This window comes from Carcharhinus amblyrhynchos, chromosome 3 (genome assembly GCF_965287045.1).
Source record: "Carcharhinus amblyrhynchos chromosome 3, sCarAmb.v2.hapA, whole genome shotgun sequence".
NCBI classification, from domain to species: domain Eukaryota; kingdom Metazoa; phylum Chordata; class Chondrichthyes; order Carcharhiniformes; family Carcharhinidae; genus Carcharhinus; species Carcharhinus amblyrhynchos.
The window spans coordinates 124,855,593-124,876,859 of record NC_137326.1 but is presented as its reverse complement, the minus strand read 5'-3'; the positions used below and the strand labels follow the sequence as shown (position 1 = coordinate 124,876,859).

Genomic DNA, 21,267 nt, shown 5'->3' with positions numbered 1-21,267 from the left:
GGCCTGATAGGATATGATCTCTCTGATTAAGGGCCAAATTGATGGGCCAGTCAGGGTGCCTCATGCTTTGTACCTAACCAGGAATGTCAGTTCCTCTGGACTCTGAGTGTAGACTGCTAACTGAAAGCACTCTGTACGCTGTTGTCAGACTTATAAATACAGGGATTTTGGTGAAGCGACTTCTGCCTCCGAGGACTTATTACAATTATGCTGGCTGCTTTTCCAAGGCAGCAGGAAATGTAGACAGAATCAATGGATGGGAGGCTGATTTGCATGAAGGACAGGGCTTTGATCACAACCCTTTGTAGTTTCTTGGTCTTGGTCAGAGCAGGAGCCATATAACCAATATAACCAACATTTAATATAACCAACATTTTCACAATTCCCGAGGCAAGCACCAAAGGATTGCCAAAGTTCTGCCTGTGGCACTCCGATCCCCGAGGAGGTGTGGGAGAATAATGTTCCACATGCCGGGGAGTAAAGCAGCATGTCACGTCTGACATTGGAGAGTGGCAAAAGCCAACATCTCACCATTTCGTTCTCAGAGTCCACCTCCTCTGTTCATATTAACAGTTCAGCCTGATCAATGTGTGTCCTGTTGGATTGATTGAAGGTGGAGGTATATCATCCAGGGATCCCTGAACAGCCCGCAGCGTGGGCCCAGATTTTTGTCATCTGGAGTGCAGCTATTTAGGGTTGTTTGCTTTCATTTTTTCAGTTTTGATTTTTGTATGCTTTTTCACCCAGAGTCAGAATTCTCACAGGGTGCTCTCCATTTCCTATTTTAACCTTAGCAAAGCTTCCAACAAAGAACATAATTGACCATTCTTGGCCTTCATCCTGTTTATCTGGGCCTGCTGACTAGAATCTTCATTCTAATGTCAGCCAATCTTGAAAATTCCAGACAATGGTCTCTTTGCGAGTTATATACATTCTCATGATCTAATACTATAAATAATGGGTGTGCCAGTGGCACAGTGGTTAGCACAGCTGCCTCACAGCACCAGGCACTCGATTCGATTCTGGCCTTGGATAACTGTCTATTTGGAGTTTGCACATCCTCCCCATGTCTGTGTGGGTTTCTTTTGAGTGCTCTGGTTTCCTCCCACAATCCAAAAATGTGCAGGTTAGATGGATTAGCCATGCTAAATTGCCACTTAGTAAACCTAGATGTGTAGGTTAGATGGATTAGCCATGGTAAATGCGTGGGGTTAAGGGGATAGGGTAGGGGGAGAGGGCCTGGGGAAGGTACTCTATCAGAGAGAGTCGATGCAGGCACAATGGGCTACATGGCCTCATTCTGCACTGTAGGGATTCTATTCATGTCAATATCCAGATAACCAAAGTAATGTTTCAGAACGAACATTGTTTATTTCTAAAGTTTTCTTTGGTCTTGAGGCATGCTAGTTTTTTTAGTTCTTCAAGTGGCAGCAGCTACTTGTACCTCTTCTCCAAACGTGAACCAAGATGTGAAGTGCTGGTAGTCTTGATAACTTTGGAGAAGAGGGGCCTCGGTGTAACCAAAATGAGCCTTTCTTTATCTGGCATCCACAAAAGAAGGCAGGAGTCGCTCAGTACCCCCGAACTCCAGTAGATTTCTTCTCCCGCTCTTCCCCTCAACTAAATTCAGGCCTGACGCCAAAAGCGGTCGTGCAGCCTGTACTGAAGACAAAGACTGCCACATGTACAAAGTTTGGCTTTGTCCTAGAGGCCAACTAAGTGGTCTAAATCGGGATTAATGTATTTTGCTTGGATTTAAGTACTGAAGTCAGTAATTGTGCATAAAATGCAGAATCAGATGGTTTCAGTGCCAATGTTCCCATTTTGTAAGTAGACTGAATTTTAATTATGCACGTTGAATAGTTTCCTTTTGTCCTGGAGATTCTTTCCGTTGGTTTAATGTACTGATGCCTCTGTTTCTATTCCTTTTTGCGCGTTACCTAGCACCTGCTGAACTATCTTGGTAACTATGTTCCTGATGCCTGGACTTCTGAAACTGGCTGTACGGTTTGTGATGAAGATCTGCTGGATCTCTCAACGCTGGATGTGAGTTTCTGATTGATTTTACTCTCCACTTCAACTTCCTGCAGAGAAGCCAAAGTACAGCAAAGTGTGATTTACAGTTTTAAAGTTTATTTATTAGTGTCACAAATAGGCTTACGTTAACACTGCAGTGAAGTTATTGTGAAAAGCCCCTAGTCACCACACCACATTTGGGTACACTGAGGGAAAATTTAACGCGGCCAATGCAGAGAATGGTAGCGAGATTAGCAGGTAAATATGTAGGGATATAGGGTAGGGCCTGGGTGAGATTGTGGTTGGTGCAGACTTGATGGGCCAAATGGCCTCTTTGTGCACGTCTTTCAGACTGTGGGAGGAAACCGGAGAACCCGGAGGTAACCCACGCAGACATGGTGAGAATATGCAGACTCTGCACAGACAGTGACTCAAGCTAGGAAGCAAACCCGGGTCCCGGGCGCTGTGAGGCAGCTAACCACTATGTCGCTGTGAGATTCAGCAACTTCAGGACGATCATACCAGCTTGGGTCGCTATTTGTGTGGAGTTTGCACATTCTGCCTGTGTCTGTGAATTTTCCCAGGGGTGTTCCGGATTCTCCCCACAATGCAAAGATGTGCGGGTTAGGTAGATTGGCCATGCTAAGTTGCCCCTTAGTGTCAGGGGGTCTAGCAGGGTAAATGCATGGGCTTATGGGGATGGGGCCTGGATGGGATTGTGGTCGGTACAGACTCGATGGGTCGAATGGCCTCCTTCTGCACCATAGGATTCTATGATTCTGTATCCCGTGTGAAGATTTTGTTCCAATGATATTCAATGTACGATTGACAAAAATAATGCTATGACTGGGCAAAATATATCTAAAATATCGTCCAACTTGGACAAAAACAAATTTTAATATTAATTTTACAGTAGAATGGTTTCCAACTATTAAACAGCACAATTAGCAATATTTTTCAAGTGCTCCAATATTTCATCCATCAGGGAGACAACCTCTTAATATAGACCCTGTCAAGCCTTTTAGGAAATATGTGCTTCAATACAATCACTGCTTATTCTTCTAAACTCCCAATAAGTTTCAGCCTGACCTGAACACTTCATCATTGGACAACCCCTTCATCCCAGGAATTATCTTTGTGACACTTCTCTCAGCTGCCTCACATATTCCTCCCTAAATAAGAAAGCTGCAGTCTTGTCAAGTTTTTAAAGTTAAAATTTGTTTATTAGTGTCACAAATAGGCTTACATTAACACTACAATGGAGCTACTGTGAAGATCTCCCAGTTGTCACACTCCGACGCCTGTTCGGGTACACGGAGGGAAAATTTAGCATGGTCTGTGCATCTAACGAGCACGTCTTTCAGACTGTGGGAGGGAACCAGAACACTCGAAAGAAACCCACACAGACGCAGGAAAAAAATGCAGACTCCGCACAGACAGTGACCCAAGCCGGGAATTGAACCTGGGCCCTGGCATTGTGAGGCAGCAATGCCAACCACTGCCACCATGCAACCCTGTACCACCCATCAACCACTTACCCCTCCCTCCCTGCCCCCCCATTACCATTTAAGAAGTCATCCTACCTTTTGCCCTCTGCAATAAAGGCTAACATTGGATTTAGCTTCCTAATGACTTGCTACTCCAGCATGATAACTTGTTGTGTTACATGTACAAGAGCTCCCAGATCCATCTGCATTGCTGCGTTCTGCAGTCACTCTCCATTTGAATATTTTTCTATTCTTCCTAATCTATCTACAAATTTAAAGCTATTAGATTGTCATTAAAATCCCACTGATTCATTATTTTGATTTGATTTATTATTATCACATGTATTAGCATCCAGTGAAAAGTATTGTTTCTTGTCCGCTATACAGACAAAGCATACCGTTCATAGAAAAGGAAATGAGAGAGTGCAGAATGTAGTGTTACACACGTAGCTAGGGTGTAGAGAAAGATCAACTTAATGCAAGGTAGGTCCATTCAATAGTCTGATGGCAGCAGGGAAGAAGCTATTCTTGAGTCTGTCGCTACATGACGTCAGACTTTTTGTATCTTCTTCCCAAAGGAAGAAGGTGGAAGAGAGAATGACCGGGGTGCGTGGGGTCCTGAATTATGCTGGCCGCTTTGCGGAGGCAGCAGGGAGTGCATGTCAATGGATGGGAGGCTGGTTTGAAGTGAAGTAGACCTTACATTTTCTAGCCTATAAATGACTCCTGGCTAACACGCTTGGCTCTTAACTATCCTCTGAAATAGCCGAGCAAGTCACTCGGGAAGTGGGAGTCAGAAATTATAATTAACATTGCAGTACCTAACTGCAGCTTATATATAGCAGACTACAAAAAGTGTCTTTTTAAACAGGGAATTCAGAGAAACTTTTGATTTAGGTCAGTTTGGTGTGAGTACAGCATGTAAACATATCATTTTGAATGCTTGAAGGTAATTGTTTTTTAATCTGCCTAGTGGATATTCTGCCAGATCTATCTGTTAGAAATCTGAAGCTAGTTATCCCAGGGGATTAGTGTAAGTACCTACTGAAGAAGGGGGAATTGGAAAAACAGTTGGTAGGCTTGCAATGTAGATTATGCTATTTCTGAAACATCAGTGCAAGCATGAGCTTTGTTATCCTTCCAGCAAGGGAGTGTCAAACCCTAACAGCAGCTCCATATGTTAGAGCTCGTTCCAATGTTACATTTCCACTTTGCAATGTCCATATAATTGTGTGATAGTGTGGAAGCTTGGTCTGTTTAATTGCCCCTCTGTTTAAAATGCTTGTAATTCTTCTACAAAATGCTTGTAAGTGAACTTGTAATCATTGAACTTCATCTAAGGTAGAAACTGGATCTGTGCCATTTTCCATAAAGTAAGCAGCCCCACCGCAGGTTTTCTTTAAGCTAGCTTTTAAATTCAAATGCAACAATCCCATCCATCGTCCCCGTAATCCCATGTATTTACCCTGCTAATTTATCCTGGCATTAAGGGGCAATTTGGCATGGCCAGTCAACCTAACTTGCATATCTTTGGGCCGTGGGAGGAAACCAGAGCACCCGGAGGAAACCCACACAGAGATGGGGAGAACATACAAACTCCACACAGTCAGTCACCCGGGTCAATAAATTAAAGCAGTGAATAGAGAATAGGAATAGTACATTCATTGCAGGTGTTCATTGGGCAGGATTTTATGGCCTTGCTTGGGCGAGACTGGAAATTCCCGCCCGAGGTCCACGGAGATTTTTGTTGCTGGACCCCCGCCCGCTCCGATTCTGAGGCGGGTGAGGTGGTAGGGTTCCAGCAATTGTGTTTTGAATTTTAAGAAATAACACGCAGTCAACAACTTGGCCATCCTTTGTAAGGGGAAAGTTGATCATGTTCACATCACAAATTGGGTGGCACGGTGGCACAGTGGTTAGCACTGCTGCCTCAGAGCACCAGGGACCCGGGTTCAATGCTGGCTCTGGGTGACTGTCTATATGAAGTTTGCACGTTCTCCCCATGTCTGTGTGGGTTTCCTCTTGGTGATCCAATTTCCTCCCACAGTCCAAAGGTATGCAAGTTAAGTTGATTGGCCATGCTAAATTGCCCCTTATGTCAAGGTAAATTCACAAGGTAAATACATGAGATTACGGGGATAGGACCCTGGGTGGGATGTTAATGGTGCCTGCTCGATGGGCCAAATGGCCTCCTTTACTGTAGGGATTCTATGATTCTATAATTGGTGATTTTTGGAGTCCCATGAGGAAATTCAAAGATGACTGGAATGGAGAGTAAGTAAACACACAGTTATATTGTTCTGTACACCTTGTATCATTCCTTGTTAGGTTTGATTTGATTTATTATTGTCACATGTATTAACACACAGTGAGAAGTATTGTTTCTGTGCTTCTTCACCTAAAAATTTGAAGCTCTTGACCCTTTCTACTTCGTCCCTGTTGATGTAGTCAGGGACATGTTCTCCTTTACACCTCCTTATTCCTTTATGTTCTTCCCCAGGAGAAAATAGAGAAATAATCTGCAACTTTATTTCTACTCCAGCCAACAGGCAGTTGATCTTTTTTTGAAGCTGCAAGGACATTTTATTTATTTATTAGCATCACAAGTAGGCTGACATTAACACTAGGATGAAGTTATTGTGAAAATCCCCTAGTCACCACACTCGGGCGCCTGTTCGGGTATACTGAGGGGGAATTTAGCATGGCCAATGCACCTAACCAGCATGACTTTCGGACTGTGGGAGGCAATTAGATCACCCGGAGGAAACCCATGCAGACATGTGGAGAACTTGCAGACTCCGCACAGACAGGACCCAAGCCTGGAATCAAACCTGGATCCCTGGCATTGTGAGGCAGCAGTGCTAACCAGTGTGCCACCTTGCTGCAGTAAAAAGTCTGACAACACCAGGTTTTAGTCCAACCGGTTTATTTGATAATACCCACAGGTCTGACATCTTCCACATCCACCTATGTCACCACAGTAACTGCACTGATCATTGAATTATAGAAATCATTGACATGCCCCTGTCTACATCAATAGGGACAAAGTAGAAAGGGTCACGAACTTCAAGTTTTTAGATGTCAAGTTCACCAACTACCTGGCCTGGTCCCCCCATGCTGACACTATAGTTAAGAAAGCCCACCAATGCCTCTACTTTCTCAGAAGACTGAGGAAATTTGGCTCGTCAGCTACGACTCTCACCAACTTTTATAGATGCACCATGGAAAGCATTCTTTCTGATTGTATCACAGCTTGGTATGGCTCCTGCTCTGCCCAAGACAGCAAGAAACTACAAAAGGTCGTGAAGGTAGCCCAATCCATCATGCAAACCAGCCTCCCGTCCATTGGCTCTACCTACACTTCCTGCTGCTTTGGCAAAGCAGCCAGCACAATTGAGGATCGCATGCACCCCGGACATTCTCTCTTCCACCTTCTCCCTTCGGGAAAAAGATACAAAAGTCTGAGGTTATGTACCAACCGACTCAAGAACAGCTTCTTCCCTGCTGCTGTCAGACTTCTGAATGGACTTACCTTGCATTAAGTTGATCTTTCTCTACATCCTAACTATAACTGTAACACTATATTCTGCACTGTCTCATTTCCTTCTCTATGAATGGTATGTTTTGTCCGTATAGCGCGCAAGAAACAATACTTTTCACTGTATGTTAATGTATGTGACAATAATAAACCAAATCAAATCAAAATGTCCAGAGAAAGTGTAAGGCATGAAGTCAAAAAATCTCCTTTCATTTATATTCAGTGCCTATGGATAGTGAACGCAATATTGGCTCTGGCAACGCAAAGCATTTAATAGTGTGACCCTGGCATGTCAAGAGGAACATGCACCTTGTTATCTATCAAATGGGCTTTGGGCTTTTTGCCACTCCCCCCAAACACTGTCCTGATGCAACCACTATGTCTTTTATTGCAATTGCAACCCTTTAAGCTTCAGCGTGTAATCCACACTGTGGGTGGAATTCTGTAGCCCCCATCGCAGTGGGGGTGGGACTGGGAAATGCCGCAAGTCATTCAAATATCCAGCGGGACTGGAAAATCCTGATGACAGGGGAGGCCATAAAAGTCCACCCGGTGTCTCCTTTGGTAAAGCTGCAGTGTGAAGTTGAATCCCAGCCCCAGAACTGACAGCTGGCACAGAATGGGGGCTGTTTGCACCAGCTAGGGGGTGGGTGGGGATTTGTGTTTGCTCCTGTCGAGCCTGACTGCCTAAAACTCGGTTCACTGATCCTGCAACACCAGATCCGAGATCAGAAAGTCTTCCCGCTAGTCAGTAATCAAGTGCAAAACATGCTGGCATCAGAATAACCATTTCTACGCTATAGTATATACGTTTGCCTTCAAAGTCTGTCAGCAGCATTGCTGGACATAATTGTACTGACGAGCTTCTCCAAACCAGTGATTAGTGTTAAGATGTTATTATTTCCACTGGGATTGAGGTAGTAGATTTGAGGCCAAGTGTGTAGAGGATTGGGTGTTAAAATACGGTGAGGGCAGTGCTGTGATAGCAGCGTGAAGAATTGCAGCAGAAACTTAGGAATGCGACTCGCTCTTGACCTGTTGAACTGTCGAGCGGTGCGAGTGGAAAAATGTGCTTCCTTTTGAACGCTGGGTCGTAGAGGGTTCTCGTTCCTCAAAGCTGATTTGTGAAGTGACCCCTCACTGCTTGATATTTCACATGGGCTGTTAGTCAAATAAAACAGATTGCAATTGCATGAGGAACATTATCTCAAGATCTCTGCTGAGTAGTTTGAATGGTTTTAAGGGTGCAATCCTTGGAAAATGTATTGACAAAGCCTTTTTATTTCAGGCTATTGTTGGTTGTGAGAGGAATTGCACACTCTCCTGAGGTTACTCCGATTTTATAATGTAAAACAATCAATTTTTTGACCTGCGTAATGTATGCATTTTTTTTCATGTGGAGATATACCAGTATCCGGAAAGCTGTGCAGTTTAGCCTCTTTTTTAGGACAGATTAAAATCCATTGCTAACTGTGTTGGGGTTGGCATGGTGACACAATGGTTAGCATCTCTGCCTCACAGCACCAGGGTTCGATTCCTAGCTTGGGTCACTGTCTGTGTGGAGTCTGCATGTTCTCCCCATGTCTGCGTGGGTTTCCTCCGGGTGCTCCGGTTTCCTCCCACGTTCCAAAAGAGGTGCTAGTTAGGTGCATTTGCCATGCTAAATTTTCCCTCAGTGTACCTGAACAGGCACCAGAGTGTGATGATGAGGGAATTTTCACAGTAACTTCATTGCAGTGTTAATGTAAGCCTGCTTGTGACACGAGTAAATAAGTTTAAACTTAGATCCGGTTTCTGCTCGGATAGAATACAGCTGAGCTCCGACGGAACTGTGTAAAGATGTGGCTGACGGAAGCCAAGCTTCAGCTTGTATTAATTTCAAAACATTTTTGTAGGATAATTTTATTCTAGCCTCTGTTGAGATCAAGGCTCATGAGGTAATAACTGAAGCCGGAAGCTGGCCACAAACTGAATTACTGGTGTCTGGGGCGGGGGCAGGTGGGGGAGTACGAGGAATGAAGGTCAGAGAAGTGTAAACATCTGCATTTTGTCAATCTGTGACTAAAATGAGCCACTCATCCTCACTGACCTTTCCTCCAAGACTTCTCAGTTGGAGATATGTACTGCAGTATTTTGCCATATCTTTAATTCAGCGTTGTGCCCCTGAATGGTTTGTGAAAATGAGAGCCTCACTTTATCCTGAACAAAAATCGTATTAGTAAAGTTGCTAAAACCAGCAGGCGTCGATTTTGCTGTCTTGCTGCCCTTTAGGGAGTTGGGGTGTCTGTCCTAAGGTCAAATCCATTGGGCTCGTCGACTGATACAGTGCTGTGGAGTAGAGAGGTGAAATTTATTACAAAGCAGCCAATGAGCAGTTTGACATCAAGAAGTCTTAAAGGCTCAAATATCCCAAGAAAGAAATGAATGAATAAAAATGGCTTCTGGCTTTAGCAGTAGACTTCTGGTTGTTGGATTTTATCCAAGTTGTAAGTGATTTCAGAGAGCACACGTTTTCCAGCTGAACCTAAGCAAAGGAACTTGTTGCTTGCTGCTGCTCCGACACCCTCAGTTCCTCATGCCCGTGATCCTGGAAGCAAGGAGGCTCCAAGACATCTGGTTTGCTTGGCATCTGCAGTGGATGACCAGGGTGTTTCTCTACTTTCACCATTCACTAAATTGATTCCAGAGATGAGGGGTGTGTCAGATGAAGAGAGATTGAACAGTTGAGGCCTATACTCTCTAGAATTTAGAAGAATCGAGGGAGATCTAATTGAGGTGTAGCAAGGTGATAAAATATATGGATAAAGTGGACTTGGAGGGGGTGCTTTCTCTTGTGGGGCATTCCAGGATGAGAGGTCACAGTCCTTAGGATAAGGGGTAGCAAATTTAAAACGGAATTGAGGAGAAATTAATTCTCCCAAAGGGTTGTGAATTTGTGGAATTCATTACCCCAAAGTGTGGTGGATGCTGGTACAGTGAGTAAATTTAAGGAGGAGTTAGACAGATATATAATTGATAATGAGTTAAAGGGGTGTGGGGAGAAGGCAGGAAAATGGGGATAAAGAGCATATCATCCATGATTGAATGGCGGAGCAAACTTGACGTGTCAAATGGCTTAAATCTGCTCCAATATCTTGTGAACTTATGAACTTATTTCAGCCCACCGAGGGTTGCTGATCATGGCTTATACCATATGATGATGGCGAAAGGTGTGAAGGTAGACCCCAAGATCCTGGTTAACCAGTAAGTTTGAACACATGCTGTTGGCATTAATGCTGCACAATATTCTTAACCACCTGGCCTCTTGCAGCTTTGCCTGACTGAAGCTTCTGAACCCCTTTCTAAGTAGAGCCGCAAGTTAACATCTCGTTGTACAGACTTGTGAAGAGAGTGCTGTTAATTGGTACCAGAATTCCTTTGGCTCCTAACCTCAACCTAGCCCCTCTTTAACTATGTTAGTGAGGTCACTGCATGTTTCTGCCAGGAGGGCTCGGTCAAAGACGGACGGTCTGAAAATCCATATGGATAACCTTTGGCAGTGGGGTCTTGGAAGTTTGAGGAACATATTCATATGCTCCTTAGGTCTGGCAAAACCAAGAAGAACAGCTGGAGTACTGAAATATGAAGATAGTTCCATGATTTATGAGCAATGGAATTCTTGGGTCTTTGGATAGCAAAAGCTGTAACATATAATATAAAAGGATCTTTGAAGGTTCTGAGCAGCGTTGAGCTTTGTAATTATTGAGAAGGGGCTCAATGTTGAGCGATGGAGAAGAGGTTTATGGAACTTTAGAATATTTAGCTGCTTTGGGATTTGTTGCAGTTGGGGCAGTGGTTAGGGTGCAGCATCACTTGGAGACTGAAACCAGATGTTGTTGAAGGGAGAGAGCAATTACTTGGTAGCTTTGAAAAGGATGGATGATGGGAATGAGCCCATGTAGGGTGACACGGTGGCATAGTGGTGAGCACTGCTGCCCCACAGCACCAGAGATTGGACTTCAATTCCCAGTTTGAGTCACTGTCTGTGTGGGGTCTGCACGTACTCCCTGTGTCTGCATGGGTTTCGTCCGGATGCCCCAGATTCCTCCAACAATCCAAAGATGTGCAGGTTAGGTTGATTGGCCATGCTAAATTGCCCCTTGGTATCAGGGGCATTAGCAGGGCAAATTCATGGGGCTATGGGGATTTAGGGGCTGGATGGGATTGTGGTTGGTGCAGAATTGATGGGCTGAAAGGCCTCCTGCACCGTAGGATTCTATATAGGAAATGAGCATCCCCTGACTAGTTTCTACCCCATTCGGGGACACCATTGCCAGTTCTTCAATTTCATTTTAAAGCTCTCAAACTCTACATAGTTGGCAATTATTTTTACCTGTATGTAAGTATTTGTGATGTTAGTGATGGATAGCAAGGTTATATTTATTGTCCATTCCTGATTGATGTTCTGGGAAGGTTAAAGATGGTGTAATACAAATTATTGTTATTTTACATGTTGACTGTTCCTAATCAGTAATTAATATTTTACTTATATTCAAAGTTCCCTGAGATGGTAAACTAGTGCAAATCATTTAAACCCAGTTGTGATTGTGGAGCAGACTGGTCAATGGTCAGTTGTAAGGCTGTCCTGCATTGTGAACCACCAGCTCACTGGGCTGGATTTTATGTTCAGTGAGTGGTGGCATGGCCATATCTTCCACTCCTCCCCAGTCCCATGCCTCTACAGCAATTTAATGTCAGTTGGGGTGTTACTTACCTTGAGATCAGATTTCTGCCCATAACTGGCAAGAAAGCTGCCCACTGTGTACTATTGCGATAGATACACATAACTTTTTTTATGTTGAAGGGGATTGTTTTAAAATTCAATTTTTTCCTACAGGCAGTCAGTATGTCTGGCAGCTCAGATGCTGGGAAAGCAGGATAATTACTAACTTGAGCTATGTGGTATTTCTTTAGGAGAGAGCTAATGAACTTTCAGTTACTAAAAGAAAAGGTCACATGGGGATTTTGATTAATGGAATGGAAGGTGAGTTTGGATTGACAGGGTCATGTGAGAATGTGGTTAATGGGAGGAACTAGGTATGTAGCAGAGAGAAAAGAAGGGCTGAGAGTTCTAGCTAGGGTTTGTTTAAAGACAGATGTCTGCAAGCTGCTCTGTTCTCAAGATCTTTCTCTGAAAGGTTCAAGGCAACTTGTACTCATTATAGCAAGTATATTTATGATTGCTAAATGTATTTAAAGTAGGTTTTGAGTTTTAAGAAGAATGTTGCTTATTTGGTTGGTGGCACAGTGGTTCGCACTGCTGCCTTACAGCGCCAGGGACCCGGGTTTGGTTTCCGGCTCGGATCACTGTTTGTATGGAGTCTGCACGTTCTCCCCATGTCTGCATAGGTTTCCTCCGGGTGCTCGGGTTTCTTCCCAAAAGTCCAAAAGACATGCTGGTTAAGTGCATTGGCCATGCTAAATTCTCCCTCAGTGTACCCAAACAGGCGCCTGAGTGTGGCGAGTAGGGTATTTTCACAGTAACTTCATTGCAGTGTTAATGTAAGCCTACTTGTGACACTAATAAATTAATTTTAAAAAAATCTAACACTAAACATTCTATCTTCAGATTCATGCCTAAATAGAAAGATATTTGGAGACCAGTCTGGCTTCCTGATGTAATTTGGGATTCTGGGCCAGGGTCCAAACACAGCCAATGAGATCAATAGCAGCTCTTTGATCCCAGCAGTGCCACTGGGTGTGGTGGCCATTGCTGGGACTGCATGCAGTGCCACACAATGTTCCCTACCAGTACTAGATGCAAGTTCAATCTGCGATGGAGATCTGGGTAGGGGTGTGGGTATGACCTGGGCCAGGCTGAAGGCCCCAGCAAGAGGGATTGGGAGCCAGAGTGGACAGGGTAGAGAAGTAGGAGGAAAGTGGGGGTGTTTGGAGCCTAATGCTTGGGATTGTTACTAGCTGGGTTTCTGACTTATTGCCTGCTTCAATCCACATGGAAATAGCAATGAAGGCAGTAAGTGGCCCGCGAGTTACCACTAATTGGTTATTTAAGGGCCTCATTTGGCTCCAGGGCAAACGGCCTACCAAACACATCTCGCCTGCTGCTCGTAAATTTGCAGTGGGGACAGGAGAAGAGAGGGTGAGAGCCAGAAAAGACATCATGGCACTTCATGGTGACCAACACCTGCAAGCCTACCTGCCTTAAAATTCTGCTATGCATCTGGCACCACGCAAATATTTCTGTTTTCCTCAACTGTATTCCTTTACTTGTTTGGATTATCTTGAAGAAGCCATTGCTTTATTGTAGCACAACCTAAATCCTTGAGACTGAGCTGATTGTTGAGCAAATTTCTGTCCAAGGGCGAGAAAGAAAACATTTGCATCCTGGAAAGGAAATTGTCACTTTTGTTTCATCGCTGTTTCGTAGAAAGGTTAATAGGAAGTTTCAATTTTCATTTAGAAATGCAGTCCATTTTGCTCGGTGTGGAAGTGAATGCTGTCTATTGGATTAAAGATTCAGTGAGGTTAAAGTACCTCCTGGTGATGTTGTGTAATTTGATTGTTCTCTGTCTGGGTTTAACTAACGGTGTGCAGAGGAGGTTTTATTATAACTAATTTGATTCAATGTATTTGTCTTTCAGGAATACCCCAGTGTGACTGTCGGTGTATTCATTGAAAAGCCAACACCTTTTCTTCCAGAGTTTTTGGAAAGGCTTCTGACCCTCGATTATCCAAGGGAGAAGCTTACTTTCTTTATTCACAACAAAGTGAGTTTTCCCTTTGTGGATGTGCACTCCTCTGATTCTCTAAACTCCCCAGCGTAGATTAAATGGAAATGATAATAAATTTAACATAGCCTGCAGTTTAGTTTGGGGAGGCGATGGCCTCGTGGCATTCTCCTTAGACTATTAATCCAGAAACTCAGCTGATGTTCTGGGGACCCGGGTTCAAATCCCACCACGGCAGAGGGTGGAATTTGAATTCAATTAAAAAAAAAGACCTGGAATTCAGAATCTACTGATGACGATGAAACCATTGCTGATTGTCAGAAAAACCCATCTGGTTCGCTAATGTCCTTTAGGGAAGGAAATCTGCCGTCCTGACCTGGTCTGGCCTACATGTGACTCCAGAGCCACAGCAATGTGGTTGCCTCTCAACTACCCCCCCCCCCACAAAAGGCAACTAGGGTTGGGCAATAAATGCTGTCCAGCCAGCGATGCCCATGTCCCATTCTTGAATAAAAGAAAAGTCGATGGGTTCGTTTTTTAAGAATAAAATAATAAAATGTGGAAACTTAGAAATTAGAAACAGGATAGGCCATTTGGCCCTTTGACCTTGCTCTGCCAATCAATGTGATCATCAAATTCAATATCCTGATCTCACCACCACCCCACTGCCCATTTCTCTAGACTCTTTTAGCCCCAAGAGCTATATCTAATTCCTTCTTGGCCTCAACTACTTTCTGTGGTAGTGAATTCTACTCTGGGTGAAGAAATTTCTCCTCACCTCAGCCCTAAAAGGTTTACCTCTTATCCTTAAACTGTGACCCCTAGTTCTGGAACTCCCCTACTTATGGGGGAAGCTGGCTCACCACCCATAACATCTTTTTTTGGTCCCTATTTGATGTCCAGTGATTTCAACATTGTCCTAGGTTTTGCTGTACCAGTGACAATGAGGTGATCAGCGATTGCCGTGATGATGGAATAAATGATACAAAAGCTTGCAGTGCCTGCACATGCACAATAAAACACAGGAAATCAGGAAGGTTTGTCTGATTTGTAATGTTTCCCCCTCATTCACAAGATTTGCTATGCCTGTACCTCACCAACTGATTTGCCATTGAAATATATGAGAGTGGAAAGAGCTGTCTTTCACACTGGATTAAATATTCCGCTTGGCACAGCCAGGTTCAGACTCTGAGGCTGAATTTTCCCACCTGAGCTACCCACGGGAAAAGCGGGAAGATGCAAGGATATGTCAGCATTCCTTTCGGACATAACATGTTCTCGCTTTCCTCCCCGAGTCTTTCTTCAAAGGCCTGTTGAAATTTCCTGGGCCAGTCAGAACTCCTTGGACTGATTGGCTGCTCACCCATTAATGTCTGTCCCAGGTCAACTGCAGAGGGTTCCCTCATGACCCCTCCTTCCCACACAATTGAAGTCTCTCAGCAACTGTTCAGCGTGTCATTCATTTGCTGCTGATTGCAAAATACAGTCCATTAATTCTGCTTCTTAAACTCTGTTCTCCTCCAGGAAGTTTACCACGAGAAACATCTGCACCAGTTCTGGAAGAAACACAAAGGTGAACTCCAAGTGAAGTTTGTGGGTCCAGAGGAAATCCTGGGCGAAGGCGATGCCAGGAATATGGGAATGTGAGTTTCTGCTTTCAAAGGCTGTATCCATGGCTAAATTGGAATAGCATGATGCCAGATTGGGAATGCCCACTGCATGCACTCTTCTCCTGTGCCAAAACAAACTGGAGGGCATTGGGAATGGGAATGGGAATTCTGGAATGGGGTTCTATTTGCTATTTTGGAGGGTGCACAGAATATCCGCAAAAAACTGACCCTTGTTTTTGACTTCCACCATTGTCATTTTGATATGTTTCTCCTCTTGTTAGGTTTTAAATGGCAGATATAAAATTACCATTATTTTCTTAAGTTTAGAAACTAACTGTGTTCTACTGACACCATTTGGTTTGTTGTTGCTGCTCAGACGGAAGTGACAGCACAGACCCATTCGTGTCAATGTGTGTCACACCTTGAATGTGGCATAGAATCCCACAGTGCAGAAGGAGGCCATTCAGCCCATCAGGTCTGCACCGACAATAATCCCACCAGGCCCTATTCTTGTAATCCCACATATTTACCTTGCTAATCCCCTGACACAAGGGCCAACTTAGCATGGCCAATCAACCTAACCCGCACATCTTTGGAATGTGGGAGGAAACTGGAGCAAACCCACGCAGACACAGAGAGGATGTGCAAACTCCACACACACAGTGACCCGAGGCCAGAATCGAATCCGGGTCCCTGGCGCAGTGAGGCAGCAGTGCTAACCACTCTGCTACCGTGCTGTCCTTGGTTGTTGCTGCTCAGATGGAAGTGATAGCACAGACCCATTTGTGTCAATGTGTGTCACATTGAAACATAGAGGGTAGGAGCAGGAGGAGGCCATTTGACCTTTTAAATCTGCTGCGCCATTCGTTACGATCTTTGAAAGTGGCCAGAGTTAGAATGGGGCATTATCACGGAGACCACAGTGAGCTTCTCCGGAACCAAACGGTATGGCCTGCACCCAAAATGGCACAAACCCAACGCCAACCTTTGGGAAACATTGGCCTCGATTTTGATGGGAAAGGAAGCAGAGGTGCCTTGACAGTGGCTGGGAATCCCAGAAATACTGGCAACATGTAGATAGCCTTGAACTTGATGGACGGACCTCTTCAGAACATCTTTATTCCCTTTCCCAACTAGCAGACAGTCTGATTGAGGGCTGACCGACCAAAAAGTCATAAAAATATTTGTGCTCTTCAAAGAGGGAAGTACAAAAGCATCAGGCGAGCAGATTTCCTTCAAAGGTTTTTGTTGGAAGTTTGAAAGTCCTTTTTCTTCTATTTTTAAACTTGCCAAAATAAACATAATGACTTCAGCAAATTCTCAGTGTGGGAAAAAAGAGAAGGTTATGATCATTTCCGTTACTAAGGACAGTGATTTTAGAGTAGGTCAGCTTTGTGGCTACAAGAGAAGTATAATTTAACTGTCTCATACTGTCCTCTTGTATTCCCAACCTAGGGATTACTGTCGCCAGAATCCAGGATGTGATTATTACTTCAATCTTGATGCGGATGTTGTATTGACAAACCCAGATACACTGAAGCTTTTAATTGAGCAAAACAGGTAACAAGTTTACTCCCGATTAATATTTTAGTTGTGTGCTGGTTAAGGCGGATTCGCTGTAAAACTTGTACTTTTTTTTCCTGCTGCTGAATGGAAATAAGGTAACGTTTTCACAATCAATCCTAACAGAAACATAAAGAGTCAGAGCAGAAGGAGGCCATTTGACCATTCAAACCTGCTCCCCCATTTGTTATGATCATGGCTGATCCTGCTTTCTCCCCATAACCTTTGATCCCATTGGCCATTAAACATTAGTTTTTAAAAAAAAGTCACCTTTTTGTAGCCACACCTGTGAAATTGTGATCCAGACCTGAAATGGTAGAGTCAAAACATGCGCCGTAAGCAGATTATCATGTTGTGGTCCCTTAATAACAGAAAAGTCCCTTAATTACGGAAAAAAGTGCCAATAATCAGTCGAGACTGATCAAACGCTCAGAAGCTGATTTTTAACTGGCCCAATGATTCTCCTCAACCCTTACCAGGAAGGTTTTTTTATTTGTTCATGGGGTGTGAGCTTTGCCAGCACTTATTGCCCATCCCCAGTTGCCCTTGAAGTGAATAGCTTGCTGGGCCATTTCAGAGGGCAGTTAAGAGTCAACCACATTGCTGTGGCTCTCGAGTCATATTTAGGCCAGACCAGGTAAGGACGGCGGATTTCCTTCCCTAAAGGACATTAATGGGCTTTTCCGACAATGGCTTCTTGGTCATCAGCAGATTCTTAATTCCAGATATTTTTTATCGAATTCAAATTCCACCCTCTGCCATTGGCAGTTTCGAACCCCGGTGCCCAAAACATGAGCGGAGTTTCCGGATTAATAGTCGGGTGATAATGCCACTAGGCCATTGCCTCCTTGTGAGTGGAAACAGTTAAAATAAGATCCTTCTCTTGAGCTTCCCTGATCCCATGTCAAGTTCTGATATTAACTATGTCTCACTATTTGAGCAGTGGGTGTGAAGCCACAATCACCAGTGTCCTGTTTAGATGTGAGAGCCCAAGGACACCATTTTTGGTTTGCAATCCAAGTGTGGGAGCAGTGACCTCTTTCTCAACAGGCCAAACTTGTAAGCTTGCGGGTGCAGCAGGCAGTAAAGAAGGCAAATGGCATGTTGGCCTTCATTGCGAGAGGTTCTGACTACAGTGATGTTGCAATACAGGGCCTTGGTGAGGCCACACCTCGAATATTGTGTGCAGTTTGGTCTCCTTTTCTGGATGTTCTTGTTCTCGAAGGAATGCAGCGAAGTTTACCAGGCTGATTCTGCATACGGCGGGACTGATTTATGAAGAGAGATTGACTAGGTTAAGATTGTTTTCACTGGAGTACAGGTGAATGAGGGGGGATCTCATAGATCCCCCCTCATTCTAACAGGACCAGACAGGGTAGATGCAGGGAGAATGTTCCCGATGGTGGAGGAATCCAGAACCAGGGGTCAGAGTGTGAGGATTTGGGGTAGACCATTTAGGACGGAGGTGAGCAGACATTTCTTCGCCCAAAGAGTGGTGAGCCTGTGGACCACAGGAAGTAGTTGATGCCAAAACACTGAATGTATTCAAGAGACAGCTGGATATAGCACTTGGGGCGAAAGGTTATGGGGAGAAAGCAGGATTAGGCTACTGAGTTGGACGATCAGCCATGATTGTGATGAATGATGGAACAGGCTCGAATGGCCTCCTCCTACTCCTATCTTCAAAAAAAAGAAGGAAATTGTGAGATAGAAGTGGAATCATGGAATGGTTACAGCCCAGAAGGAGGCCATTTGGCCAGTCATGTCCACGCTGGTTCTCAGCATGAGCAGTTCCATCTAGAGCCATTTCCATACCCTTTTCCCTGTAACGCGTCAATTTTTTTCTCTTCTCTTAATTATCTAATTCTCTTTGAAGATCTCGATTGAATCTGCACTCCCAGGCAGTGCATTCCAGATCCTAACAAATCATTGTTAAAAAAGATTTTCCTCAACTTGTTGCTTCATTTGCCAGGCACCTCAAATTGGTGCCCTCTGCCGCTTGGTCTTTTTCCCCCGTGGAAATATTTGCTCTCCGTATGTTTGGTCCAGACCCCTCATCGTTCTGAAACACCTCGATTGAATTTCCTCGTAATGTAGTCTTCTTCAAGGAGGACAGCCCCAGCTTCTCCAATCGAAACTGGAGTTCCTCATCCCTGGAACCATTCCCGGGAAGCTTTCCCCTTCCCCATCCTTCCCTTACAGAAAGTCAAATCGGAAAATTTATTCAATGGCGAGAGACCAGCAGCAGTGCAGGGGCAAAGGGATTTGGGTTTACATAGCTGAGGGCTGATGTAACAGCTGTTTAAACAGAAAAACATTTCTGTAGCTTCAATGGAAAGAAACTCTTTCCTCTGGTGCGGGAATCTAGAATGAGGAGGTGTAATCTTAAAATTAATCTGACAGCGAAATCAGGCAGCAGCTTTCACACAGAATTCAATGGAATCCTGGAATGCTGCCCAAAAAGTTCTGGAAACCGGAATATTTGAAAATTTAAGAGAGAGATTGATTTTTGCTAGTCAGGAAATGAAGGAACATGGAAACAAATGGACAAATATGTTAGAGGTATAGAATGTCACAACAGGGTTAAGGGGCTGAAATGGCTTACTCTTGTTCCTTTGTTCACACTTAGTTTAAATGGCTACCTATTTTCAGAAAGTTATTTCTAAATATACCTTCATTTCTTTTTGTCGATCTTTTTGGCAGAGGCGATGGCCTAGTGATATTACGGCTTAGACTATTTATTTAGAAACTCAGCTAATGTTTTGGGGACCCGGGTTCGAATCCCGCCACAGGAATTCAATAAAAAACATCTGGAATTAAGAATCTACTGATGACCGTGAAGCCATTGTGGATGGTCAGAAAAACCCGTCTGGTTCACTAATGTTCTTGTAGGGAATCAAATCTGCTGTCCTTCCCTGCTGTGGCCTACATGTGACTCCAGAGCCGCAGCAATGTGGTTGACTCTTAGCTGTCCTCTGAAATGGCCCAGCAAACACTCAGTACAAGGGCAATTAGGGATGGGCAATAAATGCTGGCCAGCCAGCGATGCCCATGAACCATGAATAAATTTTTAAAATTCCAGTTTGCGGTGGCTCACTTTCCCAATAGATGATCAAATATTTGCCATGTAGCATTTGGCAATTTACTTGTTCCAGCCAGTCAGAAAAGAGTGCAAGTTTGGCTAGCAGATAGGAGACAGAGGGTGGTGGTTGATGGTAAATATTCGTCATGGAGTTCAGTTACGAGTGGTGTGCCTCAGGGATCTGTTTTGGGGCCACTGCTGTTTGTAATTTTTATTAATGATCTGGATGAGGGTATAGTTGGGTGGATTAGTAAGTTTGCTGATGACACCAAAGTCGGAGGTGTGGTAGATTGTGAGGAAGGGTGTCATAGTTTGCAGGGTGACTTAGAAAGGTTGCAGAGCTGGGCCGCGAGGTGGCGGATGGAGTTTAATGTGGAGAAGTGTGAGGTAATTCATTTCGGTAGGAATAACAGATGTGTTGAGTATTGGGCTAACGGGAGGACTTTGAATAGTGTGGAGGAGCAGAGGGATCTAGGTGTACGTGTACATAGATCCCTGAAAGTTGGGAATCAAGTAGATAAGGTTGTTAAGGAGGCATACGGTGTCTTGGCGTTTATTGGCAGGGGGATTGAATTTAGGAGTCGCAGCGTCATGATGCAACTGTACACAACTCTGGTGCGGCCGCACTTGGAGTACTGTGTGCAGTTCTGGTCCCCACATTACAGGAAGGATGTGGAGGCTTTGGAGAGGGTGCAGAGGAGGTGTACCAGGATGTTGCCTGGTATGGAGGGGAGATCCTATGAGGAGAGACTGAGAGATTTGGGGTTGTTTTCGCTGGAAAGAAGGCGGCTAAGAGGGGACCTTATTGAAACATATAAGATGATTAGAGGTTTAGACAGGGTGGATAGCAATAGCCTTTTTCCTAGGATGGAGAAATCTAGCACGAGGGGGCACGGCTTTAAATTAAGGGGGGGTAGTTATAGGACTGATGTCAGGGGTAGGTTCTTTACCCAGAGGGTGGTGAGGGACTGGAATGCCCTGCCTGCTGCAGTTGTAAATGCGCCTAGTTTGGGGGCGTTTAAGAGATCTGTGGATAGGTTTATGGACGAAATGGGATTGGTTTAGATTAGTGGGTTAGTGTTGTTTTTTTTAAAAAAGCTGGTCGGCGCAACATCGTGGGCCGAAGGGCCTGTTCTGCGCTGTTATGTTCTATGTTTTAAACTCAGGCCAGCATTCTCTTCAATGCACATTAACCCCTTTGAATTTGCACAAATGCATCCCATTTTCATCATGCTTCTGATCA

General features: G+C 44.2%; 1 protein-coding gene across 3 annotated transcripts in view; it reads left to right on the top strand.

Annotated features, from left to right (window-relative positions):
* The window catches only part of plod2 (procollagen-lysine, 2-oxoglutarate 5-dioxygenase 2), a 149,616-nt gene that overhangs the window by 88,746 nt on the left and 39,603 nt on the right, over positions 1–21,267 (top strand). For all 3 annotated transcript variants that reach the window (XM_080185964.1, XM_080185963.1, XM_080185965.1), the window contains exons 8-11: positions 1,945–2,046; positions 13,683–13,808; positions 15,294–15,412; positions 16,835–16,939. In XM_080185964.1, coding sequence (XP_080042090.1) covers positions 1,945–2,046; positions 13,683–13,808; positions 15,294–15,412; positions 16,835–16,939 — 452 coding nt within the window. The remainder of the gene's footprint in view (positions 1–1,944; positions 2,047–13,682; positions 13,809–15,293; positions 15,413–16,834; positions 16,940–21,267) is intronic.